Source organism: Maylandia zebra, linkage group LG16, assembly GCF_041146795.1.
Source record: "Maylandia zebra isolate NMK-2024a linkage group LG16, Mzebra_GT3a, whole genome shotgun sequence".
Classification (NCBI taxonomy): domain Eukaryota; kingdom Metazoa; phylum Chordata; class Actinopteri; order Cichliformes; family Cichlidae; genus Maylandia; species Maylandia zebra.
Genome location: NC_135182.1, coordinates 33,853,886 through 33,876,917, shown reverse-complemented (window position 1 = coordinate 33,876,917; position 23,032 = coordinate 33,853,886). Strand labels below are relative to the sequence as shown.

General features: G+C 41.2%; 1 protein-coding gene across 2 annotated transcripts in view; it reads left to right on the top strand.

The window, feature by feature from the left end:
* The window catches only part of adarb1b (adenosine deaminase RNA specific B1b), a 125,180-nt gene that overhangs the window by 89,959 nt on the left and 12,189 nt on the right, over positions 1–23,032 (top strand). For both annotated transcript variants that reach the window (XM_004559228.3, XM_004559227.5), the window contains 6 exons: positions 9,038–9,112; positions 12,063–12,988; positions 16,485–16,599; positions 19,112–19,280; positions 19,427–19,578; positions 22,620–22,788. In XM_004559228.3, the coding sequence (XP_004559285.1) occupies positions 9,085–9,112; positions 12,063–12,988; positions 16,485–16,599; positions 19,112–19,280; positions 19,427–19,578; positions 22,620–22,788 (1,559 nt within the window). In that variant the 5' untranslated portion in view covers positions 9,038–9,084. The remainder of the gene's footprint in view (positions 1–9,037; positions 9,113–12,062; positions 12,989–16,484; positions 16,600–19,111; positions 19,281–19,426; positions 19,579–22,619; positions 22,789–23,032) is intronic.

Here is a 23,032-nt window from a genome sequence, read left to right as displayed (position 1 = left end):
GACTGCATGTCTCTGGACTGTCCCAACAGAAAGGCCCTGGCTCAGATGATGTAGTCAAACTCTTGCTGTGACCTTCTTGTTATGAAGCAACAGTGCTAACCACCACACCTACATGCCTAAATGATTATATATCAAATTGAATTTGACACTCACTTGACAGACAGACACCTACAAAAATACTCACTGCCTTGGTGGTGGTTCAGACTACCCTGGAAACCTCCAATACTTTGTTTTTGCCACGGTGACACACCCAAACACTCACAAGTCACATAATTCATCTGGAATATATACCAGCTAAACTATAGTAACGCAGCTAGTAAAAAGTCATCCTGCTCTGTAGTTACTTTAGTAAGGTAACATACCAAAATCAAATTGGAGCGGTGCATCTTTGCATTAGCTACGCTACGGGGGCTCCTTCTAGAGTGAGCGAGCAAGGGCAGTGCCCATCTTTCCTTCTTCTCTCACAGCTGAGCTTCAGTATTGGTTCATTACCCAGCCTGTCCTGGCACTCCAACAACAGTACCGCAGAGAGCCTGTCAGATGATGGCACTCACAAAGGTGTTTGCTGTCATGGTGTCAGTAAGATAAGCAATTTTGAATGTCTTTGCTTATTATACATACTTTTCACTCTAATAGTTTTAAGATAAAACAGTAAACTTAAAGGAATGTTAACATGTAACATGTACACCTGTGTATTGGTTAGTTCTTACTTATGCTGTGTAAGTTCATACAAATTAGCGTGATAATCTCAGGTAGAATTGCGCAGAATTAAATGCTAATACAGTTTATATTGTTTTTGTTTTGTTTTTTATATTTCTGATATATATCATTAGTCACTGCTTGTTTGTACTCTGCTGTGGATTCCTGCTGCCCACCAGGTTGTAGACTAAATGTTCTTTGAGACCAAACAATTCCAGCGACTGATCCCCTCCCACTGGGGTCCACCCCCGAGAACTACTTAGCTGAAAAGGTTTTTCTTCTTCTGTGTGCCTGTGCTCTACCAGCAGAAATGTTAATGTAAAGTACAAACCAGCTGTTAGCGTGGTTGTTTCATGATCACAATGATGTTAGAAAGCAAACGTGGTTGAAAATAGCCATTTGGTGCTGGCTTAAGTTACATAAACGAAACATTAAAACTAGCTATTTTCTGCTTAAGTTGTTAAGAATTGAAGTGAATACTAACTTTGTCAATAGTTTCTCCAATAGACTCTTGAAGGTGAGTCTCCAAGCTAACCCATCGCTTTTGCAGGCATTACCAGCATGTATAAGTCTATGGACAAGCATAGCTCCCATTTCTGTTTAAAGACTCTCTGCAGTTTATGAATTACACACTCTGAAAATGACCTAGCACGCATTTATAACTCTACAGCAAATGTCTTCATAAAATTGTTTGGTTTTTTTTTTGGTTTTTTTTGAAGACTTTTCAGTGTAAAGTCAGAAAGGTCAGTCTTTTTCTTTGTTACATATATGTTTTGTGATTTCATCCCTCAGAGGATTTTCTCATAAGTCGTCTTCGGTAATTATTTCCAAGGTCTTGTGCTAAACATTCAGGTAACTTTGCTTTACAGATCAGAAAAGCTACATTCAATACAACCACAGTTCTCTGCCACGCTTTCAATTTGTTGAATAATTCTGTTTAAAGGCTTTTGTTTTTACAGAGTTGCATGGAGTTTCGTCAGCTCACAACATTAAAAATAATGAGACTGACCTCGCCTTTTGATCTTTAGGACATGAATTTTAAAAATCATCACTTAACCAGGGCAGTCACCATTACAGGATTCATTTCTCCACTACTGCAATAATGTCACACACTGCAGCGCTGCCTTTAGGTTTAAAGGTTGGATTATAGAAAGGGAGACAAAAGATAATATTATGACAATAGTAGATTTATATCTATCTGGAGAGCGATAGATTTTTCAAGCAAAAGATTTAGGCTTGGATATCAATTACTGTGCACTCAGGTGATAAAATAATCAGATATATTTCTCTGAAAAGATTGTACTTTTATTAAAAAGCACATTCCAGCATGCATTAGATGGCAAACCAATGAAAAATAAAGCTGAGAAATAGTAACAAGATCATTAATACCAAGAATTAATCTAGCACCAGTATGATTCTGAAGATTAAGGACTTTTTGTCTCGGTAGCCCTCAGCAGTGTGGAGATAAGTTGGTTCATTGCTGTATTTTTGCAAGGATGCTTTTCTTGTGTCTGCAGGTGACAGGAGCTAAGTGGGGGGGTTGTTTTCAGAACTTGTCTTGCTCTTGTCAACACAGCAGCATGTCAGGCTGCTGAAAGTTTGAAGGGGGAAGCTTTTGTCTTTTAATATGCTGTTAATGTAGTCTGGCTGACAGTAGTAGATTGTCTCACTGGGCCAAAGCACTGGGTGGTGTCGCTGACGCTTTCTGCCAACACTGCAAGCTGAAAAATTACGGGAGGCATGAAGTGCTGAATGAATTGCTTTTAAGTAATTTCATCCATCAAAAAAAAGCAAGATGCAATGTTGTTGTTTTTTTATGACAATTGGAGTTTTCAGGTTCTGCCTGCGTTCAAAGCTTTTCGAGCTACTTCTCGATACTGTCAGATAACATTCAAAGACAGACATGAAGAGAACTCGTAGCCTTTTCTTAAAAGCAGTTTATTTTCAATTACAGTGCAGCTACATATCTCGAGTGAAAGGGAAGGACTCAAATAAAAGGAGATAAGGGCTTTGAAAATCCTAGCACCTTCCCCAGCTTCTGTACGATCACACAAAAGATCAAACCTTTCATTTGAGACGACAGTAGAAACCTGACTTTACACTGACCCATATCAGAGGCTATCATGTTGTCATGGGACCAATTAGAAACCATCATTTCATCCGTGGGGCAATTGCCATGCCATCACCGATACAAAGTGTAACTTGTGTCCTTTTTTGATACACATTGAGGTTTTTTTGTAATATTTTCTTTGCATTTAAACAGCCAGCGTCTGCGATGGAAGGCGGACGCATCGTGCACGGGATTCTTTATCATTTAGAAAACACGAACTAGTCGTGGGATTGTATTCCTCTGAAACATGGACAGGTTCAGATAGAAACAAATGAGTGAGGATATGTGAAAGGCAGAGCAGTGATGTAGTTTAGAAACATTCTGAGTAGAATATAGTGACGATGAGCGCAGAGCTTACCAGTGCCCTTTAAACCTGTCAGCTCAGTTCATAAACCACATGCAAGGGTGGACAGTACAACATACAGAAAGGTAGGAAATGGCTCCTAAATCATTTTGACGCAGCTTAAAGCTATTTAATGTTCACAGTTGCATAATTCTAAGCTAGTAAATGCAGTAGTTCAGGGTGATGGACCTGCCTGGATTGGATGGCACTGGCGTCAAAAATGAAAGCTGACTGACCACCAAATAAAGACGCCAAATACCGAGACTTGAATCTAAAGAGGCACTCGGAGTTCTTGTATGCGCCCTGCACCCTGCTCATCAGGCAGATCTGTGTCCCAAGCATTTTAAAAGCCCTCGCTCACCATTTGCAGTGAAAGGTCAGGTATACAAGCAAAGACTAGAAAAGTCAGGCAGTATTTGACGAGTAGAGGATACTGAACATCACAGTTAATCCCATTCTGCCACTGAGACACAGCACTAAGGTAATGTGTACACAAAGTGCATGCCTACAGTTTTTCAGGGCTCCTGTTTATCAGAGGTTTGAGCATAATATGATTAAAGAGCGTCATGATGTTGTTGTTTACTTGGAGAGAGTTGCCGACAGAATTCAGCACAATCACAGATTCAGTGTGTTGAATATGTGCCCTGTGTTCTTGTACTGGAGAGAATTTATCCGAAGCTCAGAGCTGAACCACAGCTTACTGTCCGGTAACACATCTATAAATGCCTACTTGCCCCACACACTCGTTTGTTCTTGTTGTCATGTCTTTTTATGTTTGTCATCCTCTCTCAGAAGTATCGGGGGATCGGCTTCATCGCTTCGATATCAGTGATTCTTTTTCATTCGCATGTGGGATTTAAGTCTTAATACATGTGTGCCCAATTTTCTTTGATAGGTTTTACATAAAAAGCATAGAGATCCAGTTTCAGACGGTGCATTTTTGTTAATTATTAAGTCGGTCTTCCATGCAAGCAAAATGATTTGGTTAGAAACCTCAAATCATGATGGAAAATCTGCCTACACAAGCCGTCATAGGCAGTTTGTTTTAAATGGGATGAACCCCACGGCCTGCCAAGGGCAGACCTTTCCATCTCCTTCTGTTTTGAAGGAGATAATGATTCTCTTTTACTTGGAATAGGATTGCATTTTCTATCTCTCTCATCCTGCGTTCCTCACTCACCTTTACCTTTCCATCGCCCTGTTCCGCTTCCCCCTCACCCCGCCTCCTCCCATCAGTCGGCCACTGCGGGTACTCCCTCCACAGTGGCGATGCTCTATCGCTCCGTCACAGTGCAAGCGAGGGATGAGAGACAAATCAAAACCACCTTATTTCCCCTTAGTCCCTCTCACCATGCCAGATTGAATTTGAGGCTTTTCATCTTTCTCATCTTTCTCTTTTCCCCGCCTCCCTTGGCGTCCACTCAGAATTACCTGGAACCGAACCATCTCGCGACTTGATGACACACAATCGTTTATGCGCGTGAGGCCAGATAGTTGGCAGCCCTCGGCTCAGGTTCTTTTGGTTCGTTTTAAATTTTGTACTTCAGTCATGTGCGTTTTAAAAAACGGTCAATACCAAAATCCGTGACACCTTGCCTTTTCCAGTGTCTTGTAAATCCTCATGCATGCAAATGTCCAGATTAGTTTTGCAGGCTTTAATGTCCAAAAATGTCTGATCTTTAAAAGAGAAATGTTGAAATCCCATAAGAATGCCTATTTTTATATTCTCGCAGCCTTCTTGGCTCATTCTATATGGGGTTTAAATCCTCTTGGTACTAAATAAGATTTATATAAATCAATTTTTATTTTATGATAAAACATATTTTTGGCTGCATTCCAGTGGTAAAAATTACTTAGTTGTCTGTCATATGCAAAGTGCATAGTTACAGTTGCTACCAAGCCATTTATAATGTTAATTATAGAGTGTATCACACTACAAAGCATCTGCATTTCTCAGGGCATGGACACTTATTACAGGTCTGTCAGCTGTACATCCATGAAACGTGTGAAATTCCTCCACATCCCAACGGTGCACAATTAGATTGAGATCTGGTGATTGGAAAACCAGCAGCTTGAACCAAACGATACAACGCAGGATTGATCCATGCTTCCACATGGGTTGGGCCAAATTACAATCCAAATATCGCAGTCAGAAATCAAGACTCATAAGACCAAAAATGTATTTCCTATTTTCTGTTGTACAATTTTGATGAGCCCATGTGAAGTGTAGCTTGAGTTTCCTGTTCTTAGATGACAGGAGTGTGCTCTTATATAGTTATAGCTCTTATAGTTACTGTTAGTGTTGTCCTCATGTATTTTCAGAGCTTTCTCTGTAATTGTTTCTATTGGAAAATCCCAGCAGATCAGCAGTTTTTGAAACACTCCACCAACCACCAAATTCAAAATCACCGAAGTCTCCTTTCTTCCCTAATCTGGTGCCCATATTGAACTTAAGAAGGTTGCCATGTTTAAATATCTACTTTGGACACGTTTAACAGGTAAACTTAATGATGTGGTGAGTCAGTACAACACGTGCATTTATACCTGTGGCTAACTTAGAAACACCTGGTATGCATGGTTTTGGATGAGACCTTGGGCACCATGTTATTTCTAATAAAGTTGATATCTTCAAAACTGGGAAATGATGTGTAGATATCACTGTAAACAAGAAGAAAAACATATACATTTGATTTGATCTGATAGGCCAGTAACACATTCACTTTAGGCACATTAACAAATCTACAAATGTTATTTTTGACAACTGTAGTCGATTTTTACTGTATGAATTATTTTTGTGAAGCTGTCATTACTGAGCAGACGTGAGCACAGACATATTTAGAAGATTTATGGCCAGGGTGGTCTGATCTGAAAATCAAAACTGACAGACGCATTAGCATCGCCTGCTAATTAGACTGCACAGCAGTGTGTGTTGGAGGAATACGACTGACAAAGTGAACTGAATGGAATTTGGTTTTGTACTTAGACAAAATGACTCTAATTCATTTACCCACAATTGGCCAATCCTCAAAATGAAAAGTCTGCAATCATAAAATCATAAAGCATGGTGCGGTGCAGAAGAAGAAACTTGTAACTAACTGGTCTCGCGTGTCGATGTGATTCTCACTTGCTACATGAGCATGTGGGGGGCCGTGACACCTGGCTTCTGCTACCTGAGAAAAATGACTCTCATCTCCCTCTCGGTTGGACTTACTCCCACCCATCCTCCCTTCACCCCACCTTTTCATTTTCAATTATGGGTTGGAATATGAATCTTTAATAGGGTGATAATTGTGCTAGCATATTTGCTGTCACCCACCATTAGGCCAGATTAATTAGCCCATTTAGTTTAGCTTAAGAAAGTGTCTAGCTGAGGAATGGGGGCACTGATGGGAGGCGGGCAGAGAGTAGAATCAGCACAATCTGTTCTATATCATAGTGCCATCTTTTTCCTGCTTTCTTTCCCTCTCTTTGTGCTTCTGTGCCTTTTCCCCCCTTTGCCACTTTAACTCTTTTTCTCATCTAACAAAGTCTGTTAGTCTGTTTCATCAGCTGCTCCTGCTCTCAGCAATATTTTCTGTCGCTCTATGAGTTTTCAAGTGGTTGGTGGGGAAATTGATGGTGCAGTCGAGTGACACAGTTGAAACTTTCTGCAACTATTAATTCTGTAATTACCAGTATAGCCAGTGGTGTATTTTTCTTTCCAGCCAACCTAGTTTTCTAAAAGTGACATTTTTGGAGATGAAAAATATGTCAATTAGGTTGAAGTAGTTATGAAACTGATTTATCTGGTTGATAAAATTAAATTCAGTCAGTGGTTACTGATTTCCACCTGTCCAAGGTGGTGCCTGCTGCTGGAAAGCTGAAATAGGTTCTTCTTCTACTCATTTAATACACAGAAACACATTTTATACTTAAGTAAATGAGCTCCCACTTGAACAAACTGATGCAAATGGTTTTATTACGGTCATGGTGATTTTGCTTTGGGGCAAGGCCAAAACCTCTTTTTGTATGCATGAAAAACCCTGCTAGCAGCAATCAGAACACAGAATACATTCACAGAAATACTGATGAAGATGGCATCGCGAATTGTTTCACGAATGGAGACCAAAAAACATCTAAAAGAATAAATATTAGCTTTACAGTTTTTAAGTGGCTAGAAGCCACTGTGACGGGGAAGCAGCTGAGGTGGTCTTTTGGCATCTGGTCCCTCTGGAGGTCTTTCAGCCACGTTCAACTGCGTGGAGATTCCAGAGTGGACCTCAAGCCCACAGAAGAGGTTTATATATATCTCATTTTAGTCTGTCACCTATCACCTTCAGGATCCCTCAGGAGGAACTGGAAAGTCTTGCCAGGGAGATGGACTCGTGCTTAGCTTTCACTTCAGCCTTTACAGCTTTTTTCTTTTTCATGTGATGTAAAAAGGTGGATTTTGAAATTAACATTAACGGTCCAACATCTCATTTTTTGTTTTGTTTTTTGGTCTTTTTTATATTTCAAAGTTTTGAAACTAAATTATTTAACTGTATTTGATATTTGTGTGTGGAGGTGTATATGTGTGATTTACTTAGATATTGTCTGTGCCTGTCGAGTGACTGGATGAAGTTAGCTAGTAGCTAAATATGGAGATTACTGTTCTCAAAAACATTGGTGTCGCGGAAGAGACTGAACTGAATTTATGATAACTATGACCAAAAGAAATGAACATGATTCTGAGGAGCTTGCAAGAAACTATGACGAGAAAACACAAAACATGACCTGAACAGATTCACGAAATACCTGAAACCTGACGTGACGTGAAGGGAGGACAACAGACGCACCGACCCTGAACAGAAGAAGACAGAGAACTTAAATACACAGTGGAAACACCTGGGGAGACACAGCTGACACAAATGAACATGACGCTACAGGGGAAGTGAAACTAAACACACTGAACATGGAAACACTAGACCCTTCAAAATAACACAGGAAACATGGAGAGACAAAGACACAACAACACGAGCTTGACAATGGAACATGGAACTTTTGGCATAGAACACAAGACCAACTCGCTAGGAGAGGTAAATGGAAACAGGTAAGGGAGACGATGGCACGGGCATAACGAGACAGACTTCACAGAAGACAGGAAAAGACTGATGGAGACCTAGAAGAAGCATAAACCAGACTAAGACTCAACTAAGACACACTAAATAATAATACTGAAACTTAACATTATCTCATAATTATTCAAAAACACAAAATAACTCAACACAGACCCAGCCCCTGACAGCTGGTCCTGTGGTGGGTTTAATCTCCTCACACTTTCTGCATGAAGTGAGGTGACGTAGTTCCAAATGCCTGCTTATTGTTGGTCCACACATTTTTTTTCTCTGGATGGAATCAGACACTCGTGAATCACCGCAAACTGAAAACTAGTGAAAAGGCAACCATATAACCGTATAAGCCAACATTTCAGTTGCATGCAACCATTTGATTCTATGTTAGTGTGAAAGTAATGCTTAACAGGGCTTTAATCGCACTCTCCACCTTGGGATAAGTTGTGGGTGTATATGTGGCAGCAGAGTGACTTGGCCATGTCACTAGCTGTATATCTCTCAGCAGGCAGTAGGAAATGAGGTCTAATCGGAGGGATATTAAAGTCACAATAGACTGCTCCTGCTATTAAGGCCTGTCAGCCCTGGCCTCCTCTCTCACCTTGATGTCGCTCAGTCTCTGAATATTTATATGTCTACATGAGGGGCTACTTACAGAGTGAAATGTGTGCACGGTTCTCTGTGTGCGTGTGTGCTAGAAATTTATCATGGCCGTAGCTGCCCGAGCTCTTTGAATATGTTTACGTGCATCATTCTGTCTGTGCTCATGCAGTCCACCTTCCTGTCCTCCCCCAGGTGCAGCGGGTGCGAGGCTGCTCTCAGGTCAGAGCAAACCCGTGGCCATGGATGTGGATGAGGAAGAGAATATGAGTGAGTCGGCTCGGATTTTCTCATTTGTCCGTCTGTCTGTCCGTGTTCCTGTCTGTGCGGTACATTTAAATGTCTGCTTGTACTTTTGTTTCCCTTCTTTCTGTCCGCCTGCGTGTCTTCCCTTTTACGTCCCTCTGTCTTCCTCTGCTGTGTAATCAGTGTGGACACAGTTTGGTTGCTTACATAACGCAAGTGTTTTTTCTAGCGTCTAGTCCACATTTTTAAAGCGAATCGTCTGACATGCTAGGACAAACCAAAACTGATGAAAATTAAAACTGATTTTTTTTTTTTCAAAGCGCCATTCGTACTCGTGTTGTGAATTATCCTCACCGAGGCACAAAGCAACACGTTCACACGCAAATAAATATCGCTAATGCCGCTGAAACTTTTTAGAGGACAGCTAATCATTAAATCTGAGGTGCTCCAGGCCACACTTCAGATTCTCTCTACCTCCATCTCTTGCTTTAGAAAATCTTTTCTGCTCCAGTTTGTTGAACTTTAATTAGACACTTTGGTTTGAACTCGGCAGCCGAGGCTCAGAAAGCACGGAGACACTTGACAGAGTTTGTTTCCACACACCTACAACCATTTTGAGCTCATATTCAAAGGTAGCTGCCATCCCTGTAGAGCCCTAACTTCCGATTCTAATGAACAGTGGTGTCATACTTGCTGTTTCTGCCCTGCAAAGAAGCATGTTATGTTGCTCCATTAAGTCAAATAAGCAGTTGCAAAACAGTCTTTGTTGTCTCCCACAGCCTCTGAAGCCCCTTTCTTACATTTTTACTGCCAGTCAAAAGATGGATTTGAAGATAAAACAGCCCGAGCTCACAGAGCCCCGTTTCTTTAATACAGAGGGAACACCAGAGGAAAGCATGAAAGAATTCCTAGCTTTTATGTGACAACCTTAGCAGCTCTCGAAATTCTTTAATCGCATGAATCATCCCAAATCAAAACCTCAACAAACAAGTTACTCTTTGAGTGAAGCTGCAGTAACAGGCTGCAGTATTTGGTTCACGCAGCCCTCGCTGAGGATTTCAGCTCTGAAAGAATCGGGCATATGGGATTCTTTTTTTTTTTTCTTTGTGTAACTAATGGATGCTGATTACACAAACGCTGGCATGATAATGATCACAACTGCATGTGTGTGCCATATTTCAGTGCATGGCATCGTGGCTGTTGCTCCATCGCTTATTGAGTATTAGTGTACATCTATCCTGAAAAGTTATGACTATAAAGTGAATAGAACGAATACAGTGAATTGTATGTATTCAATAAATAATTTTAGAGTGGGGGGAAAGGGAGCTCTAGATTTTTCTATGTGCCACTTGTATGTGTGCAGCATGCCAGACTCCTCATTTTGGGTTTTTTATGTTTTTAGTAGCTTTTTGGTCCATTCATACCATGAAACATGGCTAACGAGGTTTTATTACTACTAAATGTTTGCATTTGTATCTTTTATGCAATTATTTTCATTGAAAACATCAGATTTTGCAAAGAAATTGCAAAGAAACTAAATAAGCCAAGCGCTGCACGCTGTACATTTTAAAATGTATTTAGTTTATATTATGTCCTGGTTGCTAAACCACTCGGCTAACGCAGCGGTATCTGTGGTGGTTAAAGATCAGCAGCACAGGCCGTACCTCACAGATTATCTCCATTCTAATAGGTTATAGTTATTTTTGGCTACAGCTGTGCACAGTTGCCCACCTCCTTTAATTTGCCAAACATGAATATCACTTTGCAGAATGCATGAACAAACCAAACAATATTGCATGTTTTCAGCTCATAAAATGAGGGATGTGCATTTTGTGTTCATGATCTTAGGAATATTTATTTATTTATTTATTTATTGGCCTTGAGACGTGTCAGTCGCAGTATGCAGATGGTACCGGCATGTCATTTTGCAACCTAAACACTGTGTTCTCTGACAAGCTCCATGGGGGGGATCTCAGAGGCGCAGGGTCTTATGAATGGCACCTCATTAGAAGCAGTTTTTCAATTCAGATTGTCCTCATTTTAAATATGACAGTGATTCTTTAAAAAAAAAATCTCATCTAAAAGGAATAAAGTGCATTTTAACCTCCCACCGTGTCACCAGTCAAGAATTTAGGATCCTGCAGTAGGTGGAGTCTTCTCCTTCTGCCTCTTTGATGTACTCTCCTGTTTGCCTGGTCCTCAGCTCCTCCCCCTGCACTACTCCCCCTGCACTCCCTCAACCCAACCTACTATCCCACTCATGCACACTGCGGCCTCTCTTTCTCCTGAGTACCGCAAGGAGTAACCTATCAAGCCTTTGCTGAAGGATGTTATAAATGAAAATTTTTGCCAATATTCCATCCACTTTGTTAACTGGATTCAGTGATATGTGTTCCCCAGAACGGTATATATCTCACTGCTGTGGTTTAAAACTGAACACTGGAAGCATTTGTGGGTTTTCTACGTGAATTCAGTCGATTAAAAATTAATAGGAAAAAGGTCTGTTGGCGTGTGAGTGTGTTTCTGTTGAGTATCGATACGTGTGCTTGTATGTGTGTCTTTATGTTTGAGACCTGCAACACTGTGAAACCAGAAAAATAGATCCTTTTTCTTAGTATAACAATCTTAAACTTTAATTGTGAAAAAAGTAACATTTTGATTTCCAATTTAAAGACTCCTTGATCAAAAAAATAAATAAAATGAAGCAATACTTTTATTCAGAAATTTGGCAAAGATACAGTTTTGAGCATTTTTCAAGGTCAAAACATGTACCGATGTTCTGCTATTTGTAGTTATATCATAGGTATATCTTAATTTTTTTGGAGGTAGTTAAAAATTCAGCCTCTCTTGCAACTTGACACAGGAACACAAATCATTGGTTCAGTTCCAAAGAGTGATAAAGGAATCTATAAATTTTGCATTTACAAGATCCTGCAACGAAGGCGTTGTAAGTTACTCTTTCTGGGCACCGCAGGTTCAAGCAGCACCGACGTAAAGGAAAACCGAAACCTGGACAACGTGTCCTGCAAAGACGGGGTGGGAGTGGCTGAACAGCTCCCCAATGGCAGTGGCCTGGGCAGTCGAAAGCGACCGCTAGAAGAGGGAAACAATGGCCACACGCATTCCAAGTTCCGGGCTAAGAAGCGCAAGAAAACACCGGGCCCGGTCCTGCCCAAGAACGCTCTGATGCAGCTGAATGAAATCAAACCGGGTCTACAGTACAAACTGCTGTCTCAGACAGGCCCGGTGCATGCGCCAGTGTTTGTCATGACCGTGGAGGTCAATGGACAGATGTTTGAAGGCATGGGCCCAACAAAGAAGAAGGCTAAGCTAAACGCAGCTGAGAAAGCGCTGCGTTCCTTCGTCCAGTTCCCCAACGCTTCAGAGGCGCATCTGGCCATGGGCCGAACGCTGACAGTGAACACAGACTTTACATCGGATCAAGCTGACTTCCCCGACATGCTCTTCAACGGCTTTGAGACGCCAGCCGCGCCGGAAGAATCCTTCTATCTGGGCTCCAACGGTAGCAGCTCCCTAAATTCACTAGGGGAGTATCCACTGCCCACACCACCTGGCAGTGTCCTTGTCCAGCCCCCACTGCCCCCTCCATCTGCATTCAGCTCGCCCTCCAGTGGCAAAAACCCAGTCATGATCCTCAATGAGCTTAGGCCAGGTCTCAAATATGACTTTGTCTCAGAGAGCGGTGAGAGTCACGCCAAGAATTTTGTGATGTCAGTAACAGTGGATTCACAGACATTTGAAGGATCAGGGCGCAACAAGAAGCTGGCTAAAGCCCGGGCAGCGCAAGCCGCCCTGTCTGCACTGTTCAACATGCAGCTAGACCAGACACCATCTCGGCAACCCATACCAAGAGAGGGATTGCAGCTTCACCTACCCCAGGTAAGAGGTTTCTTTTTTGAATTCAAACAGCCAAAGAAACACGTCATCTAAGGATTTTCTGATTGCATCCTGCCTTTAGGCTCTTCATTATACATTTATATCTGCGACAGACTTGTTATTAAAACCCTTATTATAAAAAAAAACATGTGCATTATCATATCTCATCATAAAACTATCAGATGCACCAGTGGGTATCAGTTAAGCAGGACTGTTTTATAATGCATAAGGATAAACAATAGACTCGTGCTTCCTCACATACTGTTCCACTAAATGCTTACATAGGTCATGAGTTACATTGTGGGGCGATCGATATGAAGTGTTGATTTTGAGAAATTGCAGATAAGAACATGATTATTGCTGGAAGAATTCAGAAAATTATGCACTGTTTTTAATTCCAGGGAGCGATAGCTGATCCTAGATCTTTTCCATTTCATTACTTGCCTTTGAGGGAATCCAATTCCATATCAGGCCAAATTTGTCTTTGTTACAGTGGGGCAAAAAAGTATTTAGTCAGCCACCGATTGTGCAAGTTCCCCCACTTAAAATGATGACAGAGGTCAGTAATTTGCACCAGAGGTACACTTCAACTGTGAGAGACAGAATGTGAAAAAAAAATCCATGAATTCACATGGTAGGATTTGTAAAGAATTTATTCGTAAATCAGGGTGGAAAATAAGTATTTGGTCAATAACAAAAATACAACTCAATACTTTGTAACATAACCTTTGTTGGCAATAACAGAGGTCAAACGTTTACTATAGGTCTTTACCAGGTTTGCACACACAGTAGCTGGTATTTTGGCCCATTCCTCCATGCAGATCTTCTCGAGAGCAGTGATGTTTTGGGGCTGTCGTCGAGCAACACGGACTTTCAACTTCCGCCACAGATTTTCTATGGGGTTGAGGTCTGGAGACTGGCTAGGCCACTCCAGGACTTTCAAATGCTTCTTACGGAGCCACTCCTTTGTTGCCCGGGCGGTGTGTTTTGGATCATTGTCGTGTTGTCACGTTTCATCTTCAAAGTTCTCACTGATGGAAGGAGGTTTTGGCTCAAAATCTCACGATACATGGCCCCATTCATTCTGTCCTTAACACGGATCAGTCGTCCTGTCCCCTTGGCAGAAAAACAGCCCCATAGCATGATGTTTCCACCCCCATGCTTCACAGTAGGTATGGTGTTCTTGGGATGCAACTCAGCATTCTTCTTCCTCCAAACACGACGAGTTGAGTTTATACCAAAAAGTTCTACTTTGGTTTCATCTGACCACATGACATTCTCCCAATCCTCTGCTGTATCATCCATGTGCTCTCTGGCAAACTTCAGACAGGCCTGGACATGCACTGGCTTCAGCAGCGGAACACGTCTGGCACTGCGGGATTTGATTCCCTGCCGTTGTAGTGTGTTACTGATGGCGACCTTTGTTACTTTGGTCCCAGCTCTCTGCAGGTCATTCACCAGGTCCCCCCGTGTGGTTCTGGGATCTTTGCTCACCGTTCTCATGATCATTTTGACCCCACGGGATGAGATCTTGCGTGGAGCCCCAGATGGAGGGAGATTATCAGTGGTCTTGTATGTCTTCCATTTTCTGATGATTGCTCCCACAGTTGATTTTTTCACACCAAGCTGCTTGCCTATTGTAGATTCACTCTTCCCAGTCTGGTGCAGGTCTACAATACTTTTCCTGGTGTCCTTCGAAAGCTCTTTGGTCTTGGCCATGGCGGAGTTTGGAGTCTGACTGTTTGAGGCTGTGGACAGGTGTCTTTTATACAGATGATGAGTTCAAACAGGTGCCATTCATACAGGTAACGAGTGGGGGACAGAAAAGCGTCTTACAGAAGACGTTACAGGTCTGTGAGAGCCAGAGATTTTCCATGTTTGAGGTGACCAAATACTTATTTTCCACCCTAATTTACGAATAAATTCTTTACAAATCCTACCATGTGGATTCATGGATTTTTTTTTCACATTCTGTCTCTCACAGTTGAAGTGTACCTCTGGTGCAAATTACTGACCTCTGTGATCGTTTTAAGTGGGGGAACTTGCACAATCGGTGGCTGACTAAATACTTTTTTGCCCCACTGTAAGTCAGTTGTTGTCAATTGTACGTAGCTTTAAAACTCAAAAAATTGCAAAAGTGGGAAAGACAGAAGTCTAATCACTTAATCAAAACTGAGACTGGTTTTGTAAGCAAACGGAGGTGTGAAGTTTCAAAAAATCAGCTTTTCTTCCAACACTACATATTGGCCAAAGATCCTTGAATTAAAGGCTGTTAATAAAATAACTTGACTAGTGAACTCATTCCACTGTAGCTTGTTGAGTTCGAATTGATCCGCCTGTCAAGCTCTTGTTGTTCTGCGAGGTTATCGTTGAAATCTCATTCACACCAGGTTAGCAGAGACTAAAGGAAGGCGGTACCTTTAGATGCCGCTGTAGAGGTGACTGGCAGTGTGTGAAGAGAGATAACACAGGCAGCAAAGCTAATCAGCACGACACACTGTCAACAGTCCCCTCCCCGAAGCCTCCTCCCTTTTCTTTACTCGCGCTCTCCACATGTCAACTGTTTCGTTCAGCAAGCAGCCCGTTTTAACGATAGCGCCCCCACTAATTGCTCTATTAATTCTCTGTCGCTTGATATTTAATTTCTGCAGCCTGTTTCCATCTGCCATGGTATAATGGGTCATGTGCCGCTGCATAGAAACTCCAACCAAACCAAAAAAAATAATGATAATTAATTTTTTTTTAGAAATGATTCAGTATGCAACAAAGAAAATATTAGACAGTAGCTTATTACCAAACCATTCTGGACATGTTTTGGTGAAACGCGGAGGAAAGTTGTGTATTTTTTACACCCCTAGAGAATAAAAGTCATAGATGACCTTGGCGTTCGGAAAAAGTCAAATGGTCTGGCTACGAGCGGGTGACTCTGAAGTAGCAGGGAAGTAAAATTGGGACTAATTTTCTTAATTTGCGATCACCCAGCCGTCATCTCTCCTCATGCTTGTTGTCATTTTCCATCACATTAGTGATGAATAAAGAGCAGCTAAGGGAGCCGTGTCCATGAGCAGAAGACTTGTGAAGTTCTCACATAACTTGGACTCGATTTTTAAACCTTTGTGGGGTGTCACCGAGCATCTGTTGCTCAGGTTTGCTTGTTTGCTTTGCTCTTCCTTTTTTTTTGCCGTGTGATTCACTGTCACGAGGGAGATGGTAAATTATAGCTGTCAGACAGAACTCAAACAGCGTTGCTTGAAAGATGGTTAGGTATACCTCAGGGGGTCAGCCTAGTTTCACTTGTTGCTGTTTCAACGCTCCGAGTGCTGTTTGAAGCCGAAGCTAACACTGTGACAGGTACACAGTGCTCTAGGGGAGGATAACATCAGACATGCTTTGTAAGCTGACATATCTGACACAAGCTCGTGTTTGTGTGTCTGCATGTGTGCATGGCTTCCTGTTGTTCTGTCTGCCTTTGTGTGTGTGTGCGTGTGTGTAATTCCAGGTTCTGGCTGATGCGGTCTCTCGCCTGGTTGTGGATAAGTTCAGTGAGCTGACAGACAACTTTACGTCCCCGCACGCACGGCGAAAAGTGCTGGCAGGCGTCGTCATGACAACAGGTAAGAGTGGAGGAAGAGATTATTGGCACGTTTGTACACAGCAAAGGCTGTTTCAGAGCATCATCAGAGGGAATTTTGTGGTTATAAGCCCAGAAAAAGCAGCTGACAACAAATACAGCTGAAGGCATATTTACTGGATGCTGGATGCTCATAGTAAACATGTTTTTAAAAAAAAAAACCCTGTCAGCCAGAAGGTTCAGGCTTCAAAGTGCTCTAAATGCTCGCTTACGGTTTTTCTGTCTCACTTAGAGACAATATCCCTAATGTGGTCATCTCAAACACCAACCTCAAGCTGTGAGAACAGAAACTCCACCCGCCTGCTGTTTAAAAGCTACATTTACAGATGAAAGTTAGCTTAAAGAGAAGAGGGCGGAGTCAATATACCTTCTTTCAGACCAGGATGAATAGAGGAGCTGCAAAAATGCCAAGGAAATATGGAAAGGCTGTATTTTGAACAGTGATTCATATGAAGCTGCTCTGTTAGAGTAAAAGAATAATAATGAGCGTGGTAGGTCCTGGTTAAGATTTTATATTTGTATAGCCTTATAATGTGTCCTTGATTATGTATTTTTAATCATATGTGACAACTTTAATAAGTTTGACATCCGTTGTTTTGTATCAGCCTTCAACCAGCCAGGCAGTACTTCAAATATTTAATGTAGTTAAATAAAATTATTTAAGAATCATATTAATAATCTAATAATATCATAAAAATGCAAATTTAACATCCATTTGTTACTATTTTAAAAACAAGTTTCCATAAAGCTAGGCAACACTGCTGATAGTTTTTGCCATCTGAAGCAAAATCGTCCTTTAAAACACAAAATACAAGACTGCACATTCCCAGACGCACTCTCCTGTAGCATGCATTACAACAGACGCTGCCCACCTGACAGTACCGCACTCGCACAGTCTGTAATTTTGATTTGCTTATTTATTTCTTGCCTCAGAGCATAAGCCGACCGCAGCCGAGTGAATATGTCAGTTTTATTTATGTTCTTCTTTTATTGGAATTTGAGCTGTGAGTATGTACCGAATGGTAGTTGTTTATTTATTTATGGGGTTGATCCCCAACAGTTTTAAATTGTTTAAATCTATACAAAAAATTATTTTCATTTTTTTATATTAATGTCTGCGTTATTAATTTGGAGCATTTAATACATTTTAATTTCATTTTATTTATGGTCTTCTTGAACTTTAAGAGAAAGATTTTAGTTATCATGATATATAGCAATAGCGACTGATATGAAAAAAAATCATTAAAAATTGCTGCACCTGTATAATAACTATATAATAAAAATATTCAGTTAATGTATATGTGTGATGGTTATGCATATATTAAATAAAAAAACAGTCATTTAGCTGTCTGGCCTCCACCTTTACTGTTTTATCTCTTGCTGCTTTTGTAACAGTGTTGTTGGATGCAGGAGGGAGCTGCTTTCAGCTGGAAACAAAACTGCGTCCATGAGTTATTCAGTACCAAAAAGAAAGCAGACACAGTCCCTGAAACGCTGTGGAACATTTAGCAGCTGTATTAGGTAGATAATTCACTCAAGGTGTCAGACAGCAAAAACAGCTGAAAGAGGCTGAATTCTGGTAGCCTTGATTCAAAAGAAATGGGAATCTTATCCATTTGTGAAACAGGGTATGAAAACCAGGCTCAAGTCCAACATTTTTTATGTTTTATGTTTCTTCAAATTTCAAAAGATTAACATGCAAAAAAATTCATGTATCCATCTTTTTATTTTCTATAAATTTCTTACTTAAAGAAGTGAAACTGTGTCCATTCTTTGAATTATTGCGGTTTAGTAACGACACAGATGCAGAAGTAGTCGCTTGTAGCACATTCAGAAATGATTTAACTTCTAATAAAAAAAACTCCACCAGTTTTACAAGAAACCGTCGATCAAACGCAGTTCACACATCGTTATCACCACAGGCCAAAGACAGGAAGGTTCAGCATCATCCCCAGGGGTGCGTTGCTGCTCAGCTGGGGGGGGGGTTCCCCTCATTGCCGAGAGGCTTGATGAGGATTCGGGGCACTTTTTATTTCATGCATCAGAAACAGTTCGATAAACTAACCCATTTTTTAGACATAGTTTTGAGAGATATTTGGAGACAGTGAAGTTAAGATAGCAAATACTGGAAAGCTAAATTGTTCATGATTGCATCACTGTTTTCATGCGCAGCTGGGATTCTCAGCTTTTCGCATGCCGCGCCACGTTGACGTATTATCCTGACTACACGATCCTTTCTGCCTCACTCTCAAACTACAGTTCCCCACCAATTACTGCTTCAATTACACGTCTTTCCATGCCGTCACTTTGCCTATAGCATAAACACAGTGACAAGGACATTAAACCTAATTAAGCTCATCATGTGGTTGCTACAGTAACAACTTATAAGCTAGTGTGTAGATGTTTGCAGTGTGACTTCTCGAGGGCATAAGAACAGAATTTATAGTGTTTGCATTAGGAGCACGAGTCCTAATGCGGCTCTGTCCTCCAAACAGGCACAGATGTGAAGGAAGCACAGGTCATTTGTGTCTCCACGGGAACCAAATGCATCAACGGTGAGTACATGAGTGACCGCGGCCTGGCACTCAATGACTGCCACGCTGAGATAATTGCCCGACGCTCGCTCATCAGGTACCTCTACACTCAGCTGGAGTTCTTCCTCAGGTCAGTGTCAATTTGTTTATTTTTTTGATAATCTGATGAAATCCTGCAGCTCTCTGTTCTTCTAGACTTTGAATGTCCGTTATAAATACAGGTTTTGTGACATTTGTCTGCCTCTGTTTCAATTTCTCATTGATCCGTGGTTATAGCAACAACAAGGAGGACTACCACAAATCAATATTTGTGCTGTGTGACAAGGGAGGCTACAGGTTAAAGGATAACGTTCAGTTCCACCTCTACATCAGCACCTCTCCCTGTGGAGATGCCAGGATTTTCTCTCCACACGAGGCCGGAGTGGAAGGTACGCAGCCTCGCGTCTCCTCCCCAGCTCAGCTCTCACGTGCTTTTAGTTTAGTCTCGTCCAGCTTAGTATTCAGTGTTGACGACAGGTTTTGTTTTTTTTAATTTAATTTAATCTGTAAAGTTTTCCTCTCGTGCTTCATTTCAATTAATTAGAATTTTACTCCACTGTCCAAATACACATTACAGACACATTTAAACAAGGCAGTAGTAATTATAGCTTTTTGTCATTCTCTGTCTGCCGCTATCAGTCTTTCTGCCGCCCAGCACACCCACACTGTCTGTCTGATTAACCTCCCTCTTACTCCTGTCAGAGAGTCTTCCGTTGCACATGGCAGGCTGAATAAAAAACAGCCACATTCAATTAGTCACTGAATAGATGGCGCCTGCTGGTGGAACAGCACAAAACTTTGATAACATAATAATAAATAACGGGTCACGCTGGGTGGGAGCCGTTTTTACTGCCGGTAGAATAACTGACTGTGGCAAAAATCACTCCTGTTTACTATACAGTCTATTATATACTTAAGTTTCACAATTGTATGTGTCAGAATTCTCAATGAGGAAGTCTGTCCACCATTAAGTGCTCACAAAAAACTCTACAGCTGAATAACAACTTAATGTACATGCCAAGGATGCAACTTTTTTAAGCTGCAGTTAGGGCTGCACGATTAATCGTTAGAAAATCGCGATCTCAATTCATACTTATGTGCGATCTCATTTCCAAATGACAACGATTAAAAAAAAAAAAAAAAAGACGACGACGACGATTGTACCGCATTTTGATCCGGGACGTAATCTGCATGAAAACAAGCGCTCACTCTTCCTGCTCAACAAATGACAAGGGCGGAGCCTTATACCACGTGATACAGAAGCTGGCTGCTAAAAAAACAACGGAGAGCACGTCAGGGATGACGAGAAAGTGACAGGAGAAAATCCGTCCCGGTCAACCACCCAAACATCAGTAACGGGAACCTTATACAGCGCTTCCCTATACCCGTCGAACTCCCACAGGCACAAAGAAATTACGGAGGCTATCACTTATCACCTGACCAAAGATATGGCTCCCATCAACACTGTGAAAACGAGGGATTTAGGAAAATGATCAACATCCTAGACAAACGCTACACAGTGCCGTCCCGCAACTATTTTTCTATTGTTGCACTACCTGCTCTATACACGCAGCGTCGAGCAACGGTGGAGACGGAATTTCAAGCAGTACAACATTTTGTTGTTTTTATGTTTATTTATTGTTTTTATGTTCAGTCTCAACTGTTACAAAGTTGATGTGCAGTTAATAAGTGCAATAAATATTTATACTGGAAAAGAAAATGGTGAGAGAATCGTGATCTCAATTCTAAGCAAAAAAATCGTGATTCTCATTTTATGCAAAATCGTGCAGCCCTAGCTGCAGTGCAAAAACACTGAATTTAATACAAATGGTGGATCAGTGGTGTAACAGATTTCAACCAAAGCTTCTGTTTTTGCATGTTGAGGAGGTAGATTTTTGTATATATTAGCATAGAAATGGGGAAAGTAATTTTTTTGGCATTTGAGGTTTTATGTAACTTTTTTTTATAACTTTTTTCACAAAAACACAACCACAACAGACAAAACTTCTGTTTTAAAATGTCAAAGTCAAAACCTTGACTGACACTTTAAGAGTGTAAACAGGCAAATGCTTTATTCATCCCAAAGGATGGGATGTATAAAGCTGCCAAAGCATGCAAAACTTCAATAAAACACATTTAAAATCACAGAAGAAGAAGGTTACACTAAAGATGGAACTCGGTTAAATAGCAAATGCAAAAAATGGTAAATGGCCTGCATTTGTATAGCGCTTTACTGGTCCCTAAGAACCCCAAAGCGCTTTACACTACATTCAGTCATTCACCCATTCACACACACATTCACACACTGGTGTTGGCAGCTACATTGTAGCCACAGCTGCCCTGGGGCGCACTGACAGAGGCAAAAAAACAGCGATTCAGTAAATCTAAAAACTGTGGTAAAGATTTTCTGTATCAGTCACTGTGGGAGTGGAGCTCTAACCGGTTTTAGACGAACCAGTTGTATATGCAGAGGACGGCCTGGATCCGTTAATTATCCACATCCTATCACAGCCATGGTCAGTTGGATAAGCGCTACATCAGCTGATGGAGGAAAGTTTTTCATGTTCCCGAAAATGTCAAAACTTTTAGGTTAACACACAAAAAACACATTTAATTTATTCATGATAATTTATTCATATTTTCTACAAATGCCTGCTATGGCTGAATCTATCCACCAGTAACACGTCTGGGATTAAACCAACTGTCAGTCGCAACTAGTGCCATCGTTTCTTTTCACAGCTCAGATTAATCTTCCTCCCAAAAAGTCCCGGAGCCAGCAATGTTCATACCGTGGTCCAAGAAGTGTGAGCGAGGCAACATCTCACCACAGCAGACCGTGAAACACATCAGACTACACCCACAGTGTTCCCCCTGGGTCTACTCAGCAAGTTGTTCATCTTATTGTCCAAACACCTCACATTCCCCATGATCATCCCTGAAACTGTTCTGGAGCCCAGTCGTTTCCTCGGTAGCTCCTCCGGGATTTCAGGCCTCGCCGCAGGCCATAGGGTGATCAGTGCAAACAGCTCATGGAGATATACATTAACAAGAGTCTAATATAAGGAAAAAAACACAAGTAGACTTGCAAAACTTGACTTGACAAGACTTGATAAAGGAAAAGTTTGCATTAAATCATGAAAATAAAAGAAATTCAAAGCAAAAGAGAGCTACTGCAACAGGTTCCCACTCAACAGCGTTTCCTCATTTTTCCTGCTTTTTAACTGAAGAAAAGTAGAATGACACCAAGAAACAGATTCACCCACACATTCACTTACTTTAATGTTTCCTGATCAAACAAACTGTATCACTCTATCACCAACAGACTTCATGTTCCAAACATCAAACAAGTGTCACATAAAACTATATAAAAGAGTAAATTAAACTCATACTCCTCTCTTCCTTTATGTGCTTCTGCTTATGTGCCACCCAGACCAAGGAGACAGACATCCTAACCGGAAAGCGCGGGGTCAGCTGAGGACCAAAATCGAGTCCGGGGAGGGCACCATCCCTGTAAGGTCCAGCAACACCATCCAGACCTGGGACGGTGTTCTTCAAGGGGAGCGATTACTCACCATGTCCTGCAGTGACAAGATTGCGAGGTATTTTGGGATAAATTGAGTTCAGTTGTCGTCCTTAGAAATATTCAGAAACTCTGTTTCTAAGTACAAAGTACAAACCGAGGAGCCTTTCACGAATAAAACAGATAAAACAATATAAATAAACCAAAATATCAAAGTACACTTTAAAGAAGATTTTTTTTCTTTCTTTGTCACAATTAAATATGTTAACTTCTATTTGTGTAACTTTTAGAGCAAAGGTGAAATCAGTTTTCTCAGAACTGGA